At 37.5% G+C, this 25,463-nt stretch overlaps 1 protein-coding gene across 7 annotated transcripts in view; it reads left to right on the forward strand.

The window, feature by feature from the left end:
* The first annotated feature begins 1,013 nt into the window (after positions 1-1,013).
* The window catches only part of PDSS2 (decaprenyl diphosphate synthase subunit 2), a 263,347-nt gene continuing 238,897 nt past the window's right edge, over positions 1,014-25,463 (forward strand). For 3 of the 7 annotated variants that reach the window (XR_010933790.1, XM_067702437.1, XM_067702436.1), the window contains exon 1: positions 1,015-1,603. Coding sequence is in view for 6 of the 7 variants with exons in the window: in XM_067702437.1 (XP_067558538.1) it covers positions 1,323-1,603 (281 nt within the window). In the remaining variant the exon portion in view is untranslated. Of the gene's footprint in view, positions 1,604-25,463 lie in introns of all 7 variants that reach the window. The other 4 variants (XM_067702441.1, XM_067702440.1, XM_067702438.1 and 1 more) reach the window with 3 other exon arrangements.

Below are 25,463 nucleotides of genomic sequence, written 5' to 3' on the forward strand. Positions count from 1 at the left end.
ATGATAAAAAATAGGTAGCATTACAGGACCACACTGACAACAATGAGAAGTGGTTGGTAACCTGTTACTTAGACAGTAATGTTGTAGCTAAGAACATGGATTCAGAAACCAGATTACCTGGGTTTACTTTCCTGCCTAGTGTGGCCTTAGGCAATTTACACGACTTGGCTGTGCCTCAGTTTCCTCATGTGAAACACGGAGAATACTAATATTATCTACTTAACGGGGTTGTTTTCAGGATTAAATGAACTAATACATGGGCTGTATGTAAGTGGAAGCACTAGAGTCAGTGGTAGTTTTGGATTCTCGACGGTGAGCGGAGCTTCCTTCTAGAAGTGTCTCTGTGCACCCGTTCAGGGGGCACTGCTGGTTCTGCCTGAGCTGTACACATGGGGCTCAGTGAGGCGGCCAGAGACAAGGAATGAGGACACAACCTGGGGAAATAAAAAACAAAAAACACCCTTTCTGCGGGGCTACGCCACCTTTCCTAGGTTGGGAGCAGAGGTCACGAGCGCTCAGCCCCACGTCCGGATTCTGCCTCCCACCTCACTCCACATGAGCCGTGGCCCACAGCTCCTGAAGCCCCACAGTCCGAGAGGCGGTCCTCACGCCAGTCCACCACCACTGCCAGGGCTTGGCGGCCGATGGCTTCCCAGAGGAGCTGGCGCCTCCGCCTGAGCCCTTCCTTACGGAGGGCTGGAGGCCGCGAAAAGACCATTAGTAGACACCGACCCTCGTTCACGACACATATTTATGCGTGCCCACTCTGCGCTGCGCGGTGGGAATCCTACGACGATTCAGCTTCGTCCCAGATTCAAGGGGCTGGGGCATCACTCGGGGCCCACAACCCGGTCTCTGTCACCCTCTGTCCTCGCAGGCAGGGACGAGAATGTGGGAGGAGCTGATGTTTTCATCCTACCTCGCCTTCCGGGGTTCACCTCCAAAGCCCCGCCCCTCCGGGCCGTTCACGGCTGCGCCGTAAAGTAGGAAAAAATTCTTTGCCGCAGAACAGCCCGCCTCCGTTTTTACGGCAAGCCGCGTTTGACGCTCACAATATGGCGTTCCCCACTTAGGCAGTGCTGTGGCTGCTTCCTTAGATGGCCGTGGGCAGCGCTGACTTGGGGCTGTGGTCTGTCTAACCCAGGCTGCAGAAAGCTGCAGTTAAAGTTCGTTTCTGGTCACGGCTCCAGAAACCCACCCTCCTCTGAGGGTCAAGAAGCGCTGCTTCCTTCTAGTTCCCGCAAGTTCCTCATCTGCTTCTAGCTTGTTTCCCGCGCCACCTCCGGACACCCTCAAGTCCCTGACACCCCCAGACTCAAACTATGAGCCTTCGGCAGCTGCTTTTGCGCTTGCCCTGTTATCTCGGGGCCTCGGGGCCCCGACGTGGCCCCCTCGACACCATCTCCTCGGTGGTCTCCTGGCGTGGTCAGTCCTCCAGGTCCCCGGCCCACTGGAACCAAGTGGTGTCAGAGGCGGAGAAGATCGTGGGCTACCCCACGTCCTTCATGAGCCTCCGCTGCCTGCTGAGCGACGAGCTCAGCAACATCGCTATGCAGGTGCGGAAGCTGGTGGGGACTCAGCACCCTCTGCTTACCACAGCCAGGTGAGCTACTCCCTCTCGCCCTGACACACTCGCACCCACTCGGGTCCTTTTTTCTGGCCTATACACCCTTTCCTCCCTCTCTGAGACTGACTGCCTGCTTATTCCTTTTTACCTCTTCCTTTCCTCAGCCATCCTAGGCATTCGATGTTGTGTCTTCTCTATTCTACTCGCCTTAACTTACTAACTCTGCGGAGGAAGAATGAGAACACGTGCGGTTTTCGCGTTTTTGCTTCTTAACTACTGAAGGTGAAGTCACAGTGATTTGTGGAGAAATCGAGTAGGGATGTGGGTTTGAGTCGCTTCCTAGAAATAGTCTTTTAAAAGTGGGATAGGTTTATTTTCGGTTCCGCATTATTCGAGAGGTCACCTCTAAAAAGAATGGGGAGGGGGAGATAGGCCGAAAGTTAGTTACTTGCAACGTTTGTCTCAGGCTTGAAGTAGGAATTTATCTAGTCAGTAGTCATTTTCCCCTCGGGATTTTTGTCACTTATGCTGAACTACTACTGTGAAATCTGCCATTAGGACTTTAAGGACCACAACTTTTGGTTCCATTTTTAAAAACTCCAACTTTTTATTAATAAATAATTTCAAACATACTGAAAATTTGCAAGAATAAAAATAATACAAAGAACATACTTTATAATCATATTCACCTATGGTATACACACATACGTATACTATTCACATGTATATGTAAACAGAATACATACACACACACACACACACGCAGATATATTTTTCCTGAATCATTTTGGGGTACATTGCATATGTCATGGTCCTTTACCCCCAAGTACTTCATTTCATAAGCATAGGGATATTCTTTACATAACTACATTAATCAACTTACTTTTAATATTGATACAGTACTTTTATTTAATCTACCATTGATAGTCCACTTTTGTTAATTGACCCAATAATGTTTTTTTTATAGCATTCTTTCCTCTTTAGTACAGGATCCAGCCTAAGATGAGGTATTACTTTAGTTGTCATGTCTCTTTAGTCTCCTTCAATTGAGAATATTTCCACAGTTCTTCACTTTTATGACTGGAGCACTGGTTCTCAAATGGTGCAGTCTGCCCACTAGGGAACATTTGGCAGTGTATGGAGATGTCGCAACTGGGGCATGCTACTGGTGTTTAGTAGGTAGAGGCCAGGGATGTTGTTAAACACCCTACAATGCCCAGGACAGCCCCCTACAATGAAGTATTAGGTGCACCAAGATGTCAGTAGTACCAAGGTGGAGAAATCCTGGACAAAAATTATCTTTTTAAAAAATATTTTCTTTAAACAAAAAAAACACTTTTGAAATAATTGGAGATTCACATGCAGTTGGAAGAAATAATGCAGAGAGAGCCAATGTACCCTTTATGCAGTTTCTCCCCCCAGGCAGGATATTGACACTGATACAGTCAAGATGCAGAACGTTCCCATCACTATAAGCATCCCTCACATTGCCCTTTTATAGCCACCCTCACTTCCCTTGCTCATCCTCTTGCTTTAATTTTTTATGAGACACTTGCTATTTCTTTGTTACTAGTTACCAAATAGCAATAGTAGGGTGATTTTATTTCTTGGCATCATTCCCGGTTATCAGGAATGTCATTTTATGAGTAGGCTAAACTTGTCCTGAAGCTGGAATGTTAGTTCTCCAGAGATTCTAGATGATACACACTCAAAACACACATACGTATATATTTTAAAGCTTATTAATGAAACGAATGAGCTTACCACCCAATTGAAGAAGTGTAACTTTATCAATCCTATTGAACCTTCTCTCTTCACTGGTCCATCTCCCTGATCCCCACTCTACTGAGTTTTGTGTTTATTTTTCTTTCAGAAATTACACGAGTGTTTCCTTAAATAGTAATGTGTATAATTTTGCTCATTTTTGAAATTTATAAATATACTAGTTTATTGCATGCAGTCCTTTATGACTTGCTTTTAAATTCGACATTGTTTCTGAGATTTATCCCTGTTATGTTTAACTATACTTCATTAGTTTTTCACTGGTGTGTAAAATCCTACTGTGTAAATATACCACAGTCTTCTTTCGATCAGCCTTTGGGTTGTTTGCAGTTTTTGGTGCTATGAAAAGTGCTGCTGTGAATATGCAGCATGCGTCTCCTGGTGTACTTGTCTTGAGAGAATAAAGGCGTGTGTGCACATGTGTTCAGCTTTAGGAGATAGTAAATTGTTTTCCGAAGTGGTTGTACCAGTGTACGTTCTCACTAGCAGTGGCTGAGTTCAGGTTACTCTGTGTTCTCACAACACACGAACCATGAAGTGTCTTAATTTTTGCTAATCAAATAGTGGGTTTTTCTATATGTGATGGGAATGATAGTGTTAGCGGTGGAGGTTGTAGTAGTACAGCCAGCCCTCCGGATCTGTAGGTTCCACAACCACAGATTGAACCAAGTGTGGATCGAAAATATGCAGGGGAAGAAAAATTTCAGAAAGTTCCAAAAAACAAAACTTGAATTTGCTGTGCACCAGCAAATATTTTTATAGCATTAACATTGTATTTACAACTATTTACATAGAATTTACATTGTATTAGGTATTGTAGGTAATCTAGAGATGATTTAAAGTATAGGGGAGGATGTGCCTTGGGTTATATGCCATTTTATATGAGAGAATTGAGCATCCTTGGATTTTCATATCTGTGGGGGTTCCTGGCTCCAATCCTCCTGGACTGTATAGTACATTGTGCAGATGCATATTGTAGTCTCTGTAATAAAGTGTTGAAGTGAAAAGGGCAGAACTAGAAAGAGCCTTATTAATGTATGTATTCTGAGAAGTGCAGTTCATCTACTTAAATGTCAGAGCATCATTTGGGGTCTTAGAGAAGATTCCTTCTGAGGGCACCAGAGACACCCTAGATGAAAGCTTGTAAGACTGATGGCTCTGAAACTTCCCTGACTGTATGTAGCCTACCCTGCCTGCCTAGTCCCATATTACAGTGAAAGAATTGAAGAGGAACGAAATAGTAAGTTTCAGCAAAGTTGTAGTAACATATATAGATTATTTTGTAAGAAAAGGAGGAGCTAATCTGCATATAGTTTTATTACATTTATTTAAATTATTTAAACAGTCTAAACTCACAGGCAGCTAATGAACAAAAAACTTTTGGGGAGGGGGTTGTACATATATCTGTTTTAGCAAAGAAGCAGGCATCTGATCCATAGGGTAGGCAGATTGTGGTTATTGTAAATTATAGCTAAAAAACATGGATTAAGCAGCTATATTGTTTCACGTACTGCACCTTACTTTGTTGAAATCTTGTGAGCAAAGAAAGCATTGATAATTAAGAGAGAGAGCCTCTCAGGATGCTATCCAAAGGACACAAATACCCCATAGAGTTAATATAGTTAGGACCATAGGAAATTGGATTTGGTAAATTCTTTTACTAGTTCCATTTTACATTATTTACTTAAATCAACATTCTAATCCCTTGGGTCATTTTACTTTTTGGGTAGATATACATGGTATTGATATATTAGGGGTGAATCATATCTTATGGCCCTAAAATTTAGATGTATAGTGACATTTATGGCAAACAGAAGGAGAAAAAAAGGAAATCACCATAATTCAGTATTCACTACCTTCTCTTTCTTTACCTAAGTTATCTCACCAAGAAAAAGGAAAAAAGCCTAGAAGTATACTTTTATAACAATTTAATTGAGAAATGAGATTAAATTTAAAATCTTGAGATTTAGTGAGATAATGATCTTATTACTAGGAACAATGTAGCAATTAGCTAATTTTTTACTCTTGTTCTACATGTTCTAGTTTCTCTGTGTTGTAAGTTCCAATTAGATAAATAATCCTTAATTCAATGTTTATTAAAGCTTATGGAGGAATATAAAGAATTCTAAAACATGGACCATGTCCTTTGAGAATAGACATTGTGTTGGACACAAATATATTTACAAATATCAAAAGGAGGTAAATGACTTGTTACTAATGAGTAGTAGAGATATATTAGCTATTGCATTTAGAGATACTGAAGTGGCCTGGCGAAAGGTAAACCCTGTATGATATTACTTAATGTGGAATAAAATATAAAACAATCTAGTGAATATAACAAAAAAAGAAACAAATTAACAGGTACAGAAAACAATCTGGTGGTTACTAGTAAGGAGAGGGAAGCGGGGAGGGGCAAGATAGGGGTAGGGGATTAAGAGGTACAAATTACTAAGTATAAAATAAATAAGCTACGAGAATATGTTGTATAACACAGGGAATATAGCTAATATTTTATAATAACTGTGAATGGGGTATAACCTTTAAAAATTGTGATTCACTATGTTGTACACCTTAAACATACACTATTGTACATTAACTATACCTCAGTAACAAAAATAAAAAAACTAAAGTGGCTGGAATAGTAGAGGACCTTTCATGAAGAAACTGGGATGTGATTGGGATAGATGGATAGAAATTACATGGGTAGTGTTTTAGAGTGGTGGTACTATATTACAATTTTTTTTCTTCTTGATTCTTTTTTCTTCTTTCTCAGGCTGTCATACCTCTACTAGGCATAGGGAGGACCTTAAAAGCAAGAATAATCAGTACAGTAAAGTAAAATGAACAGCATGAATGGAGCTAGAATAGCTAAAACAATATTGAAAAAAAAAACAAAGAAGAAAGTGGGAGGAGTCATTCTACCTTATGTTAAGCCTAATATATATAGCTTAATTGATCACGACAGTGTTGTATTGGCAGCGGAATAGACAGATTGAGGGAACAGAATAGAGAACTCAGAAATAGATCAACACAAATAATACCCAATTGATTTTTGACAAAGGTGCAAAAGCAATTCAATGGAGGGAGGATAGTCTTTTCAACAAATGCTGCTGGAACAATTGGACAGTATAGGCAAGAAAATGAACCTTGACCTAAACCTCACACCATATTAAAAAAAAAGGTCTATGTAAAATGGAATTAAATGTGAAATGTAAAACTATTAAACTTAAGAAAACATAGGAGAACATTTTTGGGACCTAGGGCTAGGTAAACAGTTCTTAGACATGAAACCAAAAATGCAGTTCATTAAAGAAAAAATATAATAATTGGACTTAATCAAAATTGAAAACTTTGCTCTGCAAAAAGACCTTGTAATAGGATGAAAAGGTTAGCCACAGGAAGAAAACATTTGCAAATCACTGTCTGAAGAAGGACTTGTATCCAGAATATGTAAAGAACTCTCTAAACTCAGTGGTAAGAGAACGAACAATACAATTAGGAAATGGGCAAAAAGAGCCTTTAAAGATGGCAAGTAAGCATATGAAAAGTTGTTCAACATTATTAGCCATTAGAAAAATGTAAGTTAAAACCATGATGAGATACCACTACAAACCTATTAGAATGGCTAAAATAAAAAATACAATATGAAGTCCTGGTGAGAAACTAGATTTCTCATACATTGCTGATGGGAATGTAAAAATGGTACAGCCGCTCTGGAATACAGCGTGGCAATTTTTTATAAAATTAAACATACACTTAACATACAACCCAGCTATCACACTTGTGAGCATTTATCCCAGAGAAATAATAACTTATATCAAAACCTATCATGAATGCTTGTAGCAACCTTATTTGTAACAGCCAAAAACTGGAAACAACCCATATGTCATTCAAAGGTGAGTGGTTGAACAAACTGTGGTACAACCATACAATGGAATACTACTCAACAATGAAAAGAAATGAACTATTAATGTGAATATACTTAACACTACCAAACTGTATACTTAAAAATAGCTAAGATGGTAAATTTTATGTGTATTTTACCACAACTAAGGAAAAAGTCAATTTCAAAAGTATGATTCCATTTATACAACATTTTCAAAATGACAAAACTATAGAGATAGAGAACAGATTAGTGGCTACTAAGTCATAAACTGTGGGGAACAGGGAGGAGTGTAAATACAAAGGAGTATATTGTGGTGATGGAACAGTTTAGTATCATGATTGTGATGGTAGGTACATGAATCAATACATGGTATAAAGTTGTGTAGAACAGTATATACCTACACACAAATGAATACAGGTTTTTGAAAAGTGCTGAAAATGGAATAAGGTCTGTAGTTTTGTTAACAATAATATACCAATGTTAATTTTTAGGTTTTGATATTGTACTACAGCTATATATTGGGGGAAGCTGGATGAAAGATACATAAGGACTTTTTATACAGTCAGTCCTTAACCATGAGTTCTGTGTCTGTGGATTCAGCCAACCATGGATTGAGAATATTTGGGGGAAAAAAATTCCCCAAAAGCAAAACTTGAATTTGCTGAGCCAGGCAACTATTTATATATAACATTTACATTGTATTTACTACTATTTACATGATATTTACATTGTATTAGGTATTGTAAGTAATCTAGAGATGATTTAAAGTATACTGGAGGGGGCTTCCCTGGGGGCTTCCCTCGTGGCACAGTGGTTAAGAATCCGCCTGCCAATGCAGGAGACATGGGTTCGAGCCCTGGTGCAGGAAGATCCCATGTGCTGCAGAGAAACTAAGCCTGTGCGCCACAACTACTGAGCCTGCGCTCTAGAGCCCGTGAGCCACAACTACTGAAGCCCGCGTGCCTAGAGCTCGTGCTCCGCAACAAGAGAGGCCACCGCAATGAGAAGCCCGCGCACCGCAGAAGAGTAGCCCCCACTTGCCGCAACTAGAGAAAGCCCGTGTGCAGCAACGAAGACCCAATGCTGCCAAAAAAAAAAAAAAAAAAAAGTATACTGGGGCTTCCCTGGTGGCGCAGTGGTTGAGAGTCCACCTGCCGATGCAGGGGGCACGGGTTCGTAACCCCGGTCCGGGAGGATCCCACGTGCCGCGGAGCGGCTGGGCCCGTGAGTCATGGCTGCTGAGCCTGCGTGTCCGGAGCCTGTGCTCCACAACGGGAGAGGCCACGGCAGTGAGAGGCCCGCGTACCGCAAAAAAAAAAAAAAAAAAAGTATACTGGAGGATGCACATAGGTTATATGCAGATACTACGCCCTTTTATAAAAGGGACTTGAGCAACACAAATTTTGGTATCCTCAGGGGGTCCTGTAACCAATGCCCCTGTGGATACCTAGGGAAGACTGTACTATTTTTGCATCTTTCTGTGAGTCTATCATTATTTCGTTATTTTGAAAAGCTAAAATAAATCACTTTGAAAAGAGAGAGAATGAATAGATGGATGGATGGATGGATGAACAAACCAGTAAGTAAGCCTAGGAGACAGGAAGCTTGTATGTTCCAGTTTCATCTCTGTCAGTACGTAGCAGTGTGACCTTAGGCAAGTTATTCCATCTCTGGGCTGTAGTGTCCCAAGCAGTGAAGTAGAAAGTTTGGCTAAATGATTTCCAAAAGTGTTGCCAGTTCTGGACTAGTAGAAATTAGTGTTGTAACTGAACATAGCAGCTAAGGGAGCTATTGTCATTTCTCAGGCAGGGAATGAGCAGATTGAATGCAGTATGTATTGATAGTACAAATCTATCATCCTCTTCCTACTGTTTAAAAATCCTGAAAGCTCAGAAAAAATGTTTTCTTAGACTCATAAATCTGACCTGAACTGATGTGAGATCATTTATAGTCTTCTTTATCCCACTTAATGTGAATATTCTTGCATTTTGCTACAGAAATATTAATGTGTTTGATTACAGGGTGCTGCCCCAGATTTTTCTGGAGTGCTGGGTGAATTGCACCTTCCTGAAATCGAAAAATTTCAAATTCTGAAAGACCGTTGGTTTCAAGAACTTTGAATGAGGGATTGTGGACCTGTCCAAGCTAGACAGTGGTATATTATATGTAGGATGATGTCAAAGTCCAGGTATGTGATGTGGATGGGTAGTGTGGGAGAGGTTGAAGGTAGTGACAGTGCATCAGTCCCCACTTTCTCCCAGTACAGCTTGAACCCTATGGGCCATTACTATCTTGCTAATTAAATGTAATTATCCATTTGTGCAAAATATATATTTTTATTTTTAGTCACTTAAATTTCTATAAATCAGTATTATTTTTAAGTACTTCTAGCTTTTATAAATTCACTGCATATACTATCTACTGTCAAGAACTTAAGAGCTTTTAATAAACATATGGAGGACACTTAATTGTTTCAAAGATAATAACAATACTTTTTTCCATATAGAATTGGTTAAATTCTTGTTATTTAACATAGCTAAGTCCATTGAGCAATGTGGCTTTGTGTTCATTGATTACTCTTGACAGATTTGGCTCTGAGGATTAAATTTTTGTTTAAATAGTCTGTCTTTTTACTTTTGCCTTGGAAAAACTGTGATCTCTATTTTAGATTTAGATAGATGGGATCAATTTGGTATGCCTTTATTGGAGACAAATTATGACATTTAGTCTCTCTCTTAGAGGGTATTGATTCCTGGGTAGAGACTTTTTGTTCCTGACTGAGTTCACTAGTTACTTAGCTACCTAAAAAACCTTATTAGTCTTTTTCTGCATGGTAAACTTCTTTAGAGCTCTTTGAATTTATTATTAGAAATTTAATTTTAGTCTCTCCCATGTTTATGAAAGACCCTTTCTAGATTCAGTTCTGTAATTACTGTACTGAAAGCCTACATTACTTATGAAGGACTTTTTCTTGGAAGACTTCGAGAAAATTATAAATTTTAATTCATTCCACAAATATTTGAGGTGCTCTGGGCATGGATATACAAATAAGAATAAGACATAGTTGCTGCCCTTCAGGAATTCGTGAGAGGCAGTATAGTGAGCATGAGCTCTGGAATCAGACTGTTTAGATGCATATCCTGACTCTACCACTGCCAAGGTATGGGATCTCAGGCAATTTACTTTACCTCTCTGTGCCTTAGTTTCCTCATTTGTAAAGTGAAGATAATAATAGTACCTATATCTTAGGGTTTTATGAAGAGTAAATGGGCAAGTATAGGCAAAGTACTTAGAAGAGTACCTGGAATGTAGAAAGTAGTCACATGTTAGCAGTTACCGTTATTATTAGAAAGTCATTTTAGTGGGGAGACATGCAAATAGAGGATATTGAGATATATGCTGTAGTATGTGTGAACAATATGCTGTAGAGGCAGAGAAAGAGGAAAAAATCTCTCTCTAGAGAAAATTGAAGACTTCCAAAGTTAAGGTGATGTAAGAGTTGGGTTGTGTTGGATGGGAGGAAAATGACCAAGGCAGGGAAAAATAAGCCACAAGGAGTTGCCTAGCAAAGTGTAGGGAAGTAGTAGTTTGGGGTATGCTGAACAAGGGATAGACGAGGCAAAAAGGATAGATTGGAAATGTCTGCTTCTGCTAAGCTAGAATAATATGCTGTAAACAAATAGAAAACTGGATACAATATATATGAAACAACTATATTCTGCTTAGAGTACAGGGAGCACAGGATTGTGATCCCTGTGAGTGAGAAAACAAATGAGGTGAGAGCTGTGATCACTCTGACTTTCTGCTGAGAGGTACTTTCCAAATAGCAGCACAGAGAGGGGGAACTCAAGCACAGGGTGCTGGCACTGCTGAGTTGAAGAGACGGATCAGATCTGGGGGAGGCTGAGGCAGCTGGAAATTGTGGGACAGAATGCAGAAGAGGAGAGAGCATGCACAGAAAGGCTTCAGAAATCTAAGGTGCCCACTTGAATCTGTTACTGAAAACTAAGCAGCACACACATAGGATGCTTGGGCGCTATAAGCTGTACAACTGTCAGAGTTCTTCCAGAGCTGGGAGACGTGCAAGTTCTGACTGGACAATGTGGAAAGCACTTGTTGGACAGCTGGGCACTCTAGAGAAGTGCCCAGAACTTTACCCAGAAAAGTTATGCCTTAGTAATGGGACCAGTGGTATTCTTAATTCCTACTAATTAATGTTAGCTCAGAGCTAGTAGGTAATAATCCTCAAGGGGATTGGGTATTTTCCTTTTGCCAACTCATCATTACCTGGGTAATGGCCAGAGATGCATTCGGGAAAAAAATCTTCCAGAGGGATTTGGCCTCCTCTTCATTAAGAACTGTGGGTCTTAGATTTGAGTGAGAGGCCAAGACTCTCCACTGTAGCATCTCAGAGAGGTCTCTGTTCACTAGACCTGGAGTTGTTTGTTTTTGGTTATTTAAATCAAAACATCTTAGTGGGATGGCTATTGATTTGAATTCTTGAATCTGACCAATTAAATATAGACAGGGATTTCTGCCTATCACAACGAAGCCTGAGATTACCTAATATTCCCAATATCCACCTTGCTGCCTGTGAGAGTCACCATGCCCACTTTGCTTCTGGCAGTTAACTGCTACCACCAGACCTAGCCTCCCCTGGGCTCCTCTCATTGCTTTTTGGGTTCAGGGAGTCCATTTCATTTGTAGTCCCTCCCACCCAAATCTTTAGCCCTTTCTAGAAGCCACTAAAGTGATTAGTAATGATTGTGGTATGCTCCTCACCAATCTTTTTCTTGTGTCAAGAGTTAAGAGAGAATCTTGTGGGCCCAGTCAGGAGACCTGGTAAAAGCAGTGTGTTAAATAAATAAAAGTTTCGTATAGTTCGAATAGAGAATAGTGGTGAGAGAATAGCATCTTTACCATAGGATTCCCTTATTCCAAAGAACCGCCCCAGACGGTCAGAACCATTTTCATTACTGGGAATTGCAATTTAGTTTAAGTCAAGTACCATCACCTGTCATAGTAAATTAATGCCATTTTGAATAAGTTTTGTATTCAATTTGTAATTTTATTTATTTTAGTTGTTTAAGAACCATAACCATACAGTGTTTATAATTTTTATATTAATACATATTTAAATAACATTTTAATAAAAGTCATTTAAGGCAATACTGGATGACTGAATTTTTACCCTTTAAAAATATTCCAAATGTTACTCAAGGTTGAGGAATACTGACTAGTCTGTGTTCTTAATTCTGGGCCCAGTTAATAAAGATAAGTTGGTTGTAGGTTCTTAAGTGCTATAATACTTAATTCTTTGTGGTTAGATTCTAATGAATTAGGATTCAGACATCCACATCTCTCTTCTCATATTGCTCATTACTGCTGTATTGCCAAATGCTTTTCATCAATATTGTATTCTATAATTGTTCCTTCTTTATTCTTCTATAGGATTCAGAATCTTCTTGTGTGTGTGTACGTGTTTTACACACCTTGGACGTTCTTTAGTTACCAAAATTTATTTATCTGTGTTTGTGGTTTTAAGAGTTTAATGAATGTTTTCCCAAGAATAGCTACCCTTGAGTAGGTTTTAAAAATGGGTACTAGAGGTTAACTATTCAGATAGTTGTTTCTGATTTAATACTTATCCGAAGTTCTAGATACAAATCTTTAGTTTATGAAGTGCAGCTGGATTTGCTTTTCTTCCTGTGACTCACCAAAGTCTTCTCAAAGCCTTTCATTTTTTTCTATTTTTGTGCACTGAAACTTCATTTTAACAGATATTTTAAAATAGCTTTAAAAATTACCATTCTCTTGGAATCTCCTTGGAAGTTTATTTCATTTGCTCCAGAGATTTTTTTTTTTTAGCAAACTGAATTGGTTTTGTTTCCACAATTGTGAGGCTAGAGATACTTCTAGTGAATATTATATCATATTCTAAAAACTTAGCAGTAGTGTTTTGAATTTTTCAAGCATTGGTAATTTGCATGAGCATATTCTTTATAGTGTTTAATAATTACAGGGCTTTTTTTTTTTTTTTAGCTTTAGACTTTTCCTTTATTATTTTTCTTCTGTAAATACAAAGCACTGAGTTCCAAAGTAAAAAAATAAACACAAGGCTACATTGAGAGTGATAATCCATACTCCAGAATATGGTTACATGCAAAACAAACATATAAAATATATATATTTTTTTCACATATAAAATAAGCATGATCACATATGTAATAAACTGATATTTTGTAGCTCTAATATCTACCTTCCAACTTTGTAAGGCAATGAATTAAGAAAGTCCCACCAGGTGGGAATTGTCTCACTTCTAGTCTTGTCCAGACCATCACTTTCATTGTCTTGGTTCTGTATGTGGACTGATCAGCACTTGATTCTTAATGACCTTCCATAGTATTCAGTCTCTGCATTGGCAGAGTTGCCTCCTTATACATTAAGATTCTTATACTAAATGTAGATAATTCTCAATATATCTGTCTATAGTTTAAGGAAATAAAGAGTCTACATCAGCTGTATTCTTTTTCTCTCTTGCTATCCTTGAATGGCATTTTACTCAGACATATTTCTTGAATGCCTATGCAGGGTAGTGTGCGAGCTAGTGGATGAATAAAATAGATGTGGTTTTTGCACTTGTCACTTCACAACTCCTCCATAAATAAAGGCCCTGCTGGAACAGAAGGTACGTTGGTCTTCACGTTGGTGTTCTTCAATATGCCACCTTATAAATGCCTGTGAATCACTTGAGAAATGATTTCTCTCTGCATTGGTGTGTCTTTGCTTGTAGGGGGCTTGGGATGGGGAAATACTCCTCCCTTCCTAAGATAGTTTGTGTGGGACATTAAAGAGATTCCTTTGGTTTGTTTGGGATAGGTGGTGGTTTATAGTTTAAATATTTCTTATGTGCCTATGTAGAATAGAATTCCTCTTTCTTCTCTGAACTTAAAACACTGTTAATAAGTGGACTCCATAGAAAGGAAGATGACTTTTTGAAAAGCAGTTGATCCTTGAACAATGTAGGGGTTAGGAGTGCCCACCCTCCCCACAGTTGAAACACCACAGATAATTTATAGTCCCTTTCTGTATATAGTATGTGGTTCTGCATCTGCTGATTCAACCAGCCAACTATTGTGTAATACTGAAGTATTTACTATTGAAAAAAAGATCTGCATATACGTGGAACTGCATATAAGTGCAGTTAAAACCTGTGTTGCTCAAGAGTCAATGTACTATGTCCTAGGTTGTCAGTTATATCTTGGCTTTCTCCTCTGTGCTGGAGTACAAATTACCAGGTGGAAGAAGGGTAGAGTAGGTCATTGAAATTCTTTTAAAGGAAAATAAAGCCCGTGTGCAACCACTAGACTGTTAAAATGTGTTCTTATTAAGAAAGGAGTATTTGAATAAAAATTCAACTTGTTTTTTTAAAAAGCCAAATTTGAAAAATTGAAGGTAAAATAGAAGAGAATCTTCAAAAATGTTCTGGAAGTTTCTAGTTGTATTATTCCAAATTGGTGATGTTAATATTTTTAAAATAATAATACCTGCATGGTTTATTATTCTCCAGGGATACTCCAATCATTGGAGTTGTGCTATTTATTTATTAGTGTTGGAAATGAAGGAGAGGTACTGAGAGAGAAAATTCAAGAGTTGCTGAATTTTCCCTGAGGTTTCCAAGTTTGTGCATACATAATGGTTTTAGTCACTTATTCATTTTTCTTCCCACCCTTACTGCCAGTGTCTACTTTGTGTTTGTACAAATTTTTGTTTCTCAAGAAAAAAATCTATTTCCCAACAGTATCATATTGTATCTCCAAACTTCTCTTAAAGCTTTTTCTGTTAATTTTCAGTATGCATAATTTCACTTTTCTTTTTTCACTGCCATTGTCTTAATTGAAATTTTAATACGCTCTTAGTTTTTCACTGTTCCAGTTTATTGTCCTAAAAAACATGGATTCGATCCCTGGTGAATTACAGGGCTTTGTGACAGGTGCTTTCTATATCTTAAATGGTTAAATATCACCAAATAAATGAAATTTATTTTATCCTCAATAAAAATGGTTTCACAAATCTTCATCAACATTTCTTTCTAACTTTAGGTTATTTCTTTTATGTTACTGTGTATTTAAAGGAGTGTCAGTTTCACAGGACTAATACTAACAAAGCTTTTATTTAAAAGCATTTTTATGTAGTTCTATTATTTTTAAATATTATTTATTTTTTCATGTACTTTTTATTCCGTAGTACCCATGATTAAAAACAAGTATGACTATATGACAATAAAGTGTGCCTGGTATAATTTTATGAGTACATAGAAAGGAGCCCCAGAAATGAACATCTAGAGGTTAGTGGTCCTGGCCCCAGTATTTTAACCTAATTTTAAAAATACTTATGGATGTACCTGGGCAACTTAGAAAAAAAACTGGAATGGATCTTTTCCATCCTTGATAACTTTAACTACTGCATAGGATATGTTAAATAATTTCTTGATATTGAATGTATGTTAGAATAATATGTTCATTTGTTAAATGGTCAGGGTAATGTTTCTTGCCCCATAAGAGGGCAGTCCTGGGAGCTTGATGGTTTGATTTCCCTCCAAAATATTGAGTTTCTGATTATCTACATGTCGGTTTTCCAGTGAAGAATTTCTTTTAAATTCCGGGTCGATATTATCCTGCCACCTGTTTGCTGCTTCTACCACTTTTATTTAATAGTGGGTTGGGGAATGCATACAGATTTTAACTTGGAACTCCAACTAATTTTAGTTTAACTTAATTACAGTGAAAGCATAATATTCTATGAGGAGCAACGTGAGGGAGGGAGGCAGTACTGGCTGAGGTTGTAGAGAAGAACATGGGCTTGTGAGCTAACCAGTACCCGAACTTGAATTCCAAGTTCGGGGTACTGCTGTTTCCTAGCTGTGTGAACTACAGAATTTTTTGAGCCTTGTTACCTCATCTGTAAAAGAGATGAGATTGTTATTATTCTTGTTTCACAGGACTGTAATGAGAATTACATGAGACAACACTGTAAAATGTTTAGCTCAAGTGCTCAATAAACATAGCTGCTGTTATTAGCTGTTGTTTGTGCCCAGTAATCCTTTCTCTGTGATATTAGGTTATTTTTGTTGTTGTTGTTTTCCTTTGCCTAAGTTGCTTGAAGGATAGTTTTAGGAACCCAGAGAAATATTACAGATGAAAATGATTTGAAAGTATACCACACTGTACAAATATAAGGTGGAAGTGGAGTATTATGACTTATTATTAGAAACAGCAGTTGAAGCTATGTAGTATAGTGGAAAGAACATAGTATTGGAAGCAGATTGACCTGTTCAGACCTGGCTTATGTCATTTACCAGCTGCTGTTGGGCAAGTTGACTACTCAGAGCTTCAGTTTTCTCCTCATTGAAAATGAGAATAATAATAGCTATCTTGTGGAATAATAATACCTATCCTGTTGTGAGGCTTGAATGAAAGGCTTAGAGGACAACATAGTTTTCTTTCCCTGTTTCTAAGTGGAGAATAGGAAACGTCCCTGGCAAAAACAAACATCCTTTCTGAAGCAAAATGCAGATTAATTTTGGGTTAGAGTTGATTATATTTTCATTACTGAATTGCAGGTAAAATAAGATTGACCAATGGGTTAAGATGATGACTAAAATGGGTTAGGAGGATGAAGAAAGGGGTGCTGGTTAACCTGTGGCCCTGAATTAGATTTTAGTACTCTTGAATTCAAAGTAGTTTAGTATAAAGAAAAGAGTTCAAAATATGAATACAGTTGGTTGCTGTGGGTGTGTTATAAACCCAAAGTAGAAAATAGGGAGCCGAGGATCTCTTAGATGGGAGAGGATAATATATGTCAAGATGTTTTGCTAACTTTAGGTCATTTTAGCAACGACTAAGGTATTATCTTTTTTTTTTTTTTTTTTTTAAACCCTTGCCAAGAGTAAAGGGGAAACATCTGGGGATGGTAGATCTCCCAAAACTTTCTTTTTGGGTTTGGTATACTCTTTTCCATGGGTAAATTGGCTGCTGTTTAAGCAGTCATTGCTGCTACTGGAACCATATGGGCACTTAGACATCACAGTAATTGGAGGCCTAAGACAAGTATTTAGGTACAGTGATGCCCACTCTAGCTTTATGGATTATGAGCAAGGTGCCTGCTTCTTTATATGCCTATCAAATCTTGACCTCTCACTGGATAGCATTTTGGTAAAGCTTACTACAGATTGATAAATTGTAGCCTTCTACGATGTGGAGTCACAGACTCTTTAGTAGCTTCCCATGTTCTGTAGGATACAGTTTGGCCTGTGCATGGCAAAACATCCCTTCCTTCTTCTCTAGTCACTTCTGCCACTCCCCCCTTTCCACCCTAAGCTGTGGCCATAGGACATAAATCATCTACATTCATACCTGGTAAGCATTGCTTCACCTTTAGGACTCAAGTGTTAGCTCTTTTGCTAAGCATTCCCTGACTTTCTCCAGGTTAAATATTTTGCTCATTCCTCTAACTTTCATTCTCTTCAAAAAATTGGAAGCTGTGACGCTATTGAGCTTGCATTCTCCATGGTCTTAATCTGCTCATGTCAAGTGGTGGCTGCGTTAGACTGGGCATGTGTTGTATGCTTTAAATGTATACAGTTATATTTGTCAATTATTCCACAATAAAGCTGGAAAAAAAAAGATTGGCCTTGTGTTCTCCACTTCACCATTTGAGATGCTTCAGTTACAGCTGGCCATTTCATGGATTAATTGGCTTCTGTGGATCCTTTATTTTGGACCTCTAATTTAGGTATAAGTATTTCTAAGACTGTGAACTTTTCAAAGGAGATGATTTTGTCTGTATATTCGTATTGCCTGGCATATACTTGACACAGAAAGCCTTCAGTAAGTACTCACAGAATTGAATTGAATAAAGCAAAACCTTTCCTAACCAGAGGCCTTTTCCTGACCTTTGCCTTACTCATTACTTTAATTAGATCATGGTGTTTATCTTACATATTATTCTTCATAGCCTAGAATATCATAGTTGAAGATAGTGATCAACTCTTCCTGAAGACAGAGAAGGGAGAAAAATGCACTTAAATTATAGCAGAATTGATTACAGTTAGGTAGGGAAACTTCTTCCTAGATATAACATTTTTTAGGAATGGATTACCACGAGATGCTGTTACATCCTTTTATTTTGAAATCTTCCATGGGATTGGCATATACCTTCTTGAAGACAGAAAGAGCAAAATTAAATTCCTTATGAGTCTAGTGATGTTCAGAATGTTTCAGACAGTTTTGACTATACTTAATATATAGTATGAAAATATATTAGCTTTAAGACATTGTAGGTTTGGATAGAATTTGAGAATAAATTCTAATCAGCAGGTGCACAAATTCTCAAAAAATATGGAGTTTGTCATTCCATAATTTGCTTCTCTATCAAAAACAGCTGACTGTAAAGAGTGCTTCATACTGTTGGCAAATTAATTACAAATGCAGGAAGCAATCTCTGCTTCATATGATTGTGATTTGTAAAAATAATTTAGATGTAAGCTATCCACAAACCATTTTTTTAAAGTAACAGTCCTATCTAAATCCTCATATTTTGGCATTACACATGAGTGTCATAAGTTTAAATTCTGGGACTTCCAAGCAGAAATATAAGAAAGAGCTCATTTAGGATGGAATGGCAAACATTTCTAATTGGGAGGGTCTTCATTTTGATTCCTGCCCTCCTGCCTCCACCCCTTAACCAAAAACCAAAGCAAAACATCTGGAGTTATTTAGGCAGTATAAATATTCTTAAAAGAATGGACCCCTAATCATAAACTTTTCTGGCACTGAAAAATTCTCTTGGATAGATAGAAGTCACATGATTGGTAAAAATATATTTGAATTCATGAAGGCTCCCACAAGTCATGAGTGCAGAGTTTCGGAGCACTGGGGACCAAGACTGATGGAGTTCATATGCTTTTAGAGGAAAGCAATCCTCTAAAACCATTAGTGCACAAGGGGTATTCCCTCAGCTTTTCCCTTAGACTGTTCTCCAATAAAGGTAGCTTATTTGTTAAATGATGGTTGTTTTACTTTCAAAGACATGTGCCAAAGGTATAAATTTAGTTTTATTCTCTTTTAAAATGTTTAAACAAGTTTCTGAAGGGAGACAAAGAGAAAACAATGCCCTTCCAAGTCCCTGTCTTCAGCTTCTGCTTTGTGGTTCTGTCCCTATAAGTAAGGCAGAGGGAATGGAGGAGCAATAATAGCTAAGGCTTGGGGAGGAAAAATAGTATCAATTAAGGAGGGGAATTGAAAGACATGGACGTGTTGCCAACCAATATTTATTGACCATCTACTATATATTAAAACAGTGAGGGAGGGACTTCCCTAGTGGCGCAGTGGTTGAGAGTCCGCCTGCCGATGCAGGGGACGCGGGTTCGTGCCCCGGTCCGGGAAGATCCCACATGCCGTGGAGCGGCTGGGCCCGTGAGCCATGGCCGCTGAGCCTGCGCGTCCGGAACCTGTGCTCCGCAATGGGAGAGGGCACAACAGTGAGGGGCGCGTACCGCAAAAAAAACAAAACAAAACAAAACAAAAAACAGTGAGGGGTGTGTTGAGGTAAAAGGACTTCCTTTTCTCAGAGAACTGAGGGCGTTCTTGAGGAAACTCGATATAAACATACAGAGTTTAAAGTGTGGAAGTCAGGAAGAGCAGAGTTAGTATCATGGTAATTTTGAGTGAAAATCAGCAGTTAACTATGTGGGAGAATTTTAACTTAATGAGTCAGGGAAAACCTCTTGATGATTTCGGCATATTGTAAGTCCCATTACTTCAGGCCTATAAAACAAAAACAAAAAAGTTTTTTAAATGCTGGAAGGGAATAGAGAAAGTGATGCCATCTGAGATATTCACTATCAAAGCAGCAATATTACATTTTTAAGCTTAGACACTTGAAGCAGTTTAACTGAGGGAAAGAACATGCTCAAAGGAGCCATGTGTCTCTAATAGAGAAACCTTAGCTTTCAACACATAATAAGCCTTGTTAACTACAGAGCATCAAATAAGCTTTCAGAGATTCTGAGCTTGATACAAATTACCAAACTAAAGAGGAAAAACTTTCCTTCTTCCTTATCCTTAGAGCTAAGGTGCTTCTGTTTCTCAAGATCATGTTAAAGAAGATGTTGTTATCATTCTTGTCATTGTATTCACTTTTATCTTTTTCCTGTCTATCTTTCTTTTACTATATTTATTATAGGGTACACTTATCAGTATGTTTTAATAAACTGTCTATTTAAAAATATCTAAATCTGTACTCGTTGCCATTTACAATTAGATATAAGTAGAGATGTAGAGATTATCAACTTCATGGGGAATGGGCATAAACATTCCTTGGGTTGCATGGACTGTTTTTTAAAGCAAATCTTATCAAGTTTTGTTTGTTTTTAGACTAGAAATGAAGGGCATCTTTTCAGGAACCTGGAGGAATCATAAAGAAAAAGCAAATGTTGCTGTACTAGGCAGGGTGGTTTTTTGTTTCTGTGAAACTAAAATATCAAGTAGGGTTTTAGCATTATAATATATAAAAATCTGTAGTCGAAAGAGCCTTCTTTAGTATGTGTTATTTGATTTAAAAATCTTCTCATTTTTATATAAAATGAGACAATACAGAGATTTATTCAAAAAGTACCCATAATCTTACCACTCAGAGATAGCTACTGTTAATATTTTGGTATATAGCTGCAAGACTGTAAAAATGAGTTTGTCCCATGTGTGTATTTTTGTTTCTTGCCTTTCTCTCATAGCACTATATAGAGAATTGCTTTTAATATTAAATAAACATAATTTAAAACTACATGATATTCCATTGTATAGATATACCGTAACTACATGATATTCCATTGTATGGATATACTATAGTATAATTCATTATCCTCTTTTGTTGGACATTTTTTCCCCTAAATTTTTCACTGTTGTAGATAGTACTATGAAGAAATTTACGTGTATGTCATTGCACGCTTGTTTATTTCCTTGGGATAATTCCTAGATTTGAATTATAGGGAATCAGGGTATGTGTATCTTCTTTTGAAAATATTTTCATATTTTAGTTTCTATCCATAGTATTATATAGGAGCACCTGTTTTCCTTGTTCTTGCCAACCTTGGATATTGGAAAATTTTGCCAATTTGATAGGTGCTAAAAATATCTTGTTTTATGTTGAAAAAATTTTAATACTAGTGAGATTGAGTCTTTTTTATTATGTTTATTTGCCAATTTTATTCTTTTGTGAGTTGTCTATATCTTTTGCTCATTATTAATTGCATTTAATCTACTTAGTGACAAATAAGAGCTCTTTGTATATTAAGGGTTTTACTTTTTCTCAAATGTTGTCTTTTTTTTCCCCCAGTTTTAAATTTTATCATGGCTTTTTGGTGAATATAAGTTTTGGGTTTTTTTACTTTTTTGTTTTGAAATAATAGAGTCACAGGAAGTTCAAAAATAGTATAGAGATGTCCCTTGTCCCTGTTATCCAGCTTTCCACAAGGGTAACATCTTGCATATTTATAGAACATTATTAAAACCAGGAAATTGACATTGGTACAATACTGTTAACTACAGATGTTATTTGGATTTTACCAATTTTTACATGCATTCAGTTGTGTGTGTGCCTGTGTGTGTGTTCTGTAAACTGATCACATGTACAGATTTGTGTAACCATCACAGCCAAGTTATACATCTGTTCCATCACCATGAAGAAACTTCCTAGTGGTACCCGTTTATATTCTCAGCCTCACCTCTTTCCTCACCCTGGGCATTCATTGATCTGATCTCCATTTCTATATGTTTGTAATTTTGAAATGGAATCATATAGTATGTAACTTTTTGAGATTGGCTATTTTCACTCAGCAGTGTTCTCGTGATCCACCGAAGTTGTCGTGTGTGTCAATAGTTTATTCCCTTTTATTGCTGATTAGTATTCCATTTTATCAATGTGCCATAGTTTATCCACTTACCATAAGACCATTGGGTTGTTTCCCTCCCCAGTTTTGTCTATTACAAATAAAGCTGCAGTGAACACACATAGGTTTTTATGTGAACATAAGTTTTCATTTCTCGAAGATAAATGCTCAGGAGTGTGATAGTTAGATTGTGTGGTAAATGTATATATAAATATGAGAAATCCAGTTCCTCCACATCCTTGCCAGCATTTGGTATTGTCAGTATTTTTTATTTTAACTATTCTAATAGGTGTGTAGTAATGTCTCATCTTCGTTTTAATTTGCATTTCCTTAATGACTGCATTTCCTTAATGATTTTGAGCATTTTTTCATGTGCTAACTTGCCATCTTAGTATCTTAACTTTTTGGTGAAGTGTCTGTTCAGGTCTTTTTGCCCATATTCAAATAAATTGTTTTCTTACTGTTTAGTTCAGAGAGTTCTTAATACACTATGGATACAAGTCCTTTAGGTATGTGATTTGCAAATATTTTCTTCCAGTCTGTGGCTCATCTTTTTATCTTGTTAATGGGGTCTTTCACAAAGCAAAAGTTTTCAATTTTGATGAACTTGAATTATTGATTTTCTTTTCTTTTATGGATCAAGTTTTTGATGTGATATCTAAGTGCTCTTTTCCTAGCCCTGGGTCCCAAAATGTTCTCCTGTGTTTTCATCTAAAAGCTTTGTTGTTTCGTGTTTTACGTTTAAATTCATGATTTATTTTGCACCCACTTTTGTATATAGCATGAGTTTTAAGTCAAGATTCAGTATTATTATTTGGCCTATGGATGTCCAGTTGTTCCAGAATAATTTGTTTGAAAGACTCTCCTTTCTCCATTGAACTGATTTTACACCTTTATCAAAAATCAGTTGATGCAAAAACAAACAAACAAACAAAAAAAATTAGTTGGTGTGGGCTTCCCTGGTGGCACAGTGGTTGAGAATCTGCCTGCTAATGCAGGGGACATGGGTTTGAGCCCTGGTCTGGGAGGATCCCATATGCTGCGGAGCAACTAGGCCTGTGAGCCACAGCTATTGAACCTGCGCATCTGGAGCCTGTCCTCCGCAACAAGAGAGGCCACAATAGTGAGAGGCCCGCGCACCGCAATGAAGAGTGGCCCCTGTTTGCCACAACTAGAGAAAGCCCTCGCACAGAAACGAAGACCCAACACAGCAAAAATAAATATATAAATTAATAAACTCCGACCCCCAACATCTTCTTAAAAAAAAAAAATCATTTGGTGCATTTGTATTGATCCATTTCTGGGTTATCTGTTCCATTGATCTATGTTTCTGTTCTTTTGCCAGTACCGCACTGTCTTGATTATGATGGCTGTATAGTAAGACTTAACATCAGATAGAGTGATTTTTCCTACTTTATTCTTTTTTGCAAAATTGTTTTCGAATAAGCTTGTTTCTATCTGTTGTAGTTATCATGGTGGCGGCAGCAAAACTTGGTACCTCGCTAGCTTGCCAGGGTGCGGAACTGGCTCTGGCTGAGGCCAGGAGGAGGTGACAGTACTCTGTTGGGGTGAGCTTTTGAACATTCATCTGAGCCCAGGGTGGGAGGGACAATCTTTTAGGGAATACAGAGTAGTTCCTAATGTTAAACAGATACATGACATCATTAAATAATATTTTTATAGAAGATTTTCCTTTAGTGATATCAAGACTACTATGTGGTGTTTAGAATGGCATTGTCCTGCTTGAAAGCAAAGTAGTATATGGCTGAGTACTCAAGGACCCTTCTGTTGTTGTTTTCATTTTATCCAAGGTTGTCAGAGACTTGGTTTTAGGTTTCTACAGCAACAATCCAGACTACATATACCAACACTTTGTGTGCATGTGGTGTTAACTCTGATGCCTTATACGCTGCATTTGGCAGAGTTACAGTTGCTATGGAGATCAACCTTTGGACACACTTGGTTGATAACGATGTCTCTCACATGTGGATATTGCTGCCATGAGTTGACCAAGAGATGCGTAAGACTTTGTCAGTGATTTTTCTAGCTGAGAATCTCACATGTGAAAGCTCTATACATTTGCTCACAAACATACTAAAGTGTGTGTGTTTTGTCTTGTTTTTTAATAAGTAAGCTTGCTACCTGGAAAATAGAGGGAAAATATGACTTTGAAGAATACATTATCTGTGGAATTTGACAGACTTGGCGAGTCTATACTATTTCTAAATCATACCATAAAAATTCAAAGACTAAATATCTTACATAGTTTTAGGAATCTAAGTCAATTGTCAATAGAAAAGCAAAGGAAGAACAATTCTTGTTATGAATTACTCTTATTTAAATATGGGGCCTCAGTGTAACAGCTAATAAGAACCTTTTTCTTGGAGCACAGTGTCTCTAAAGAGTCCTTTGAACTACAAAAATGAAAAACATTGAGGAAGAAGAGTGATCTTATTTTTTCTTTTCTTTTCCTTTGACAATGTCAGTTAAACTAGGTCACAGCTTCCAGTCTTAAGCCAAACTGTCGTTGAGTGTTTTCATTTGCAGAATTCTTGAAAGAAATGCAGTTTTAGAGTGGTATACATTCCTGTTTGGGGTTAGGGAAACTTGTCAGTCGTGAGCTGATATACTAGAGCACTGATTCTCAACCCTGGCTGCACAGTAGTGTGTAGGGCTTTTAAAAAGCGCTGATGTTTGAGCCTAACAAAAGTTAAATCAGAATCTCTGGGACTGGGGAGAAAGCATGGCATTGGTTTTTTTTTTTTTTTTTTCCTTAAAGCCGATTATTTGATATAGGCATACTCGTTTTATTGTTCTTTGCTTTATTGTGCTTTATAGATACCGCATTTTTTTAACAAACTGAAGGTTTGTGGCAACCCTGCAAGTCTGTTGGCACCATTTTTCCAGTAACATTTGCTCACTTTGCATCTCTGTGTCACATTTTGGTAATTCTCACAATATTTCAAACTTTTTCATTATTATTATATTTGTTATGGTGATCTGTGATCAATGAGCTTTGATATTACTATTGCAAAAAGATTATGACTCACTGAAGGTTCAGGTGATGGTTAGCATTTTTTAGCAATACAGTATTATTTAATTAAGGTATGTACATTGTTGTTTTAGACATAATGCTACTGCACACTTAATAGACTAAATATAGTGTAAACATAACTTTTATTTGCACTGGGATACCAAAAAATTCCTGTGACTTGCTTTATTGTGATATTCACTTTATTCTGATGGTCTGGAACCGAACCTGTAATGTCTCTGAGGTATGT

The sequence above is a fragment of the Pseudorca crassidens genome, chromosome 13 (assembly GCF_039906515.1).
Source record: "Pseudorca crassidens isolate mPseCra1 chromosome 13, mPseCra1.hap1, whole genome shotgun sequence".
In the NCBI taxonomy this organism is placed as follows: Eukaryota; Metazoa; Chordata; class Mammalia; order Artiodactyla; family Delphinidae; genus Pseudorca; species Pseudorca crassidens.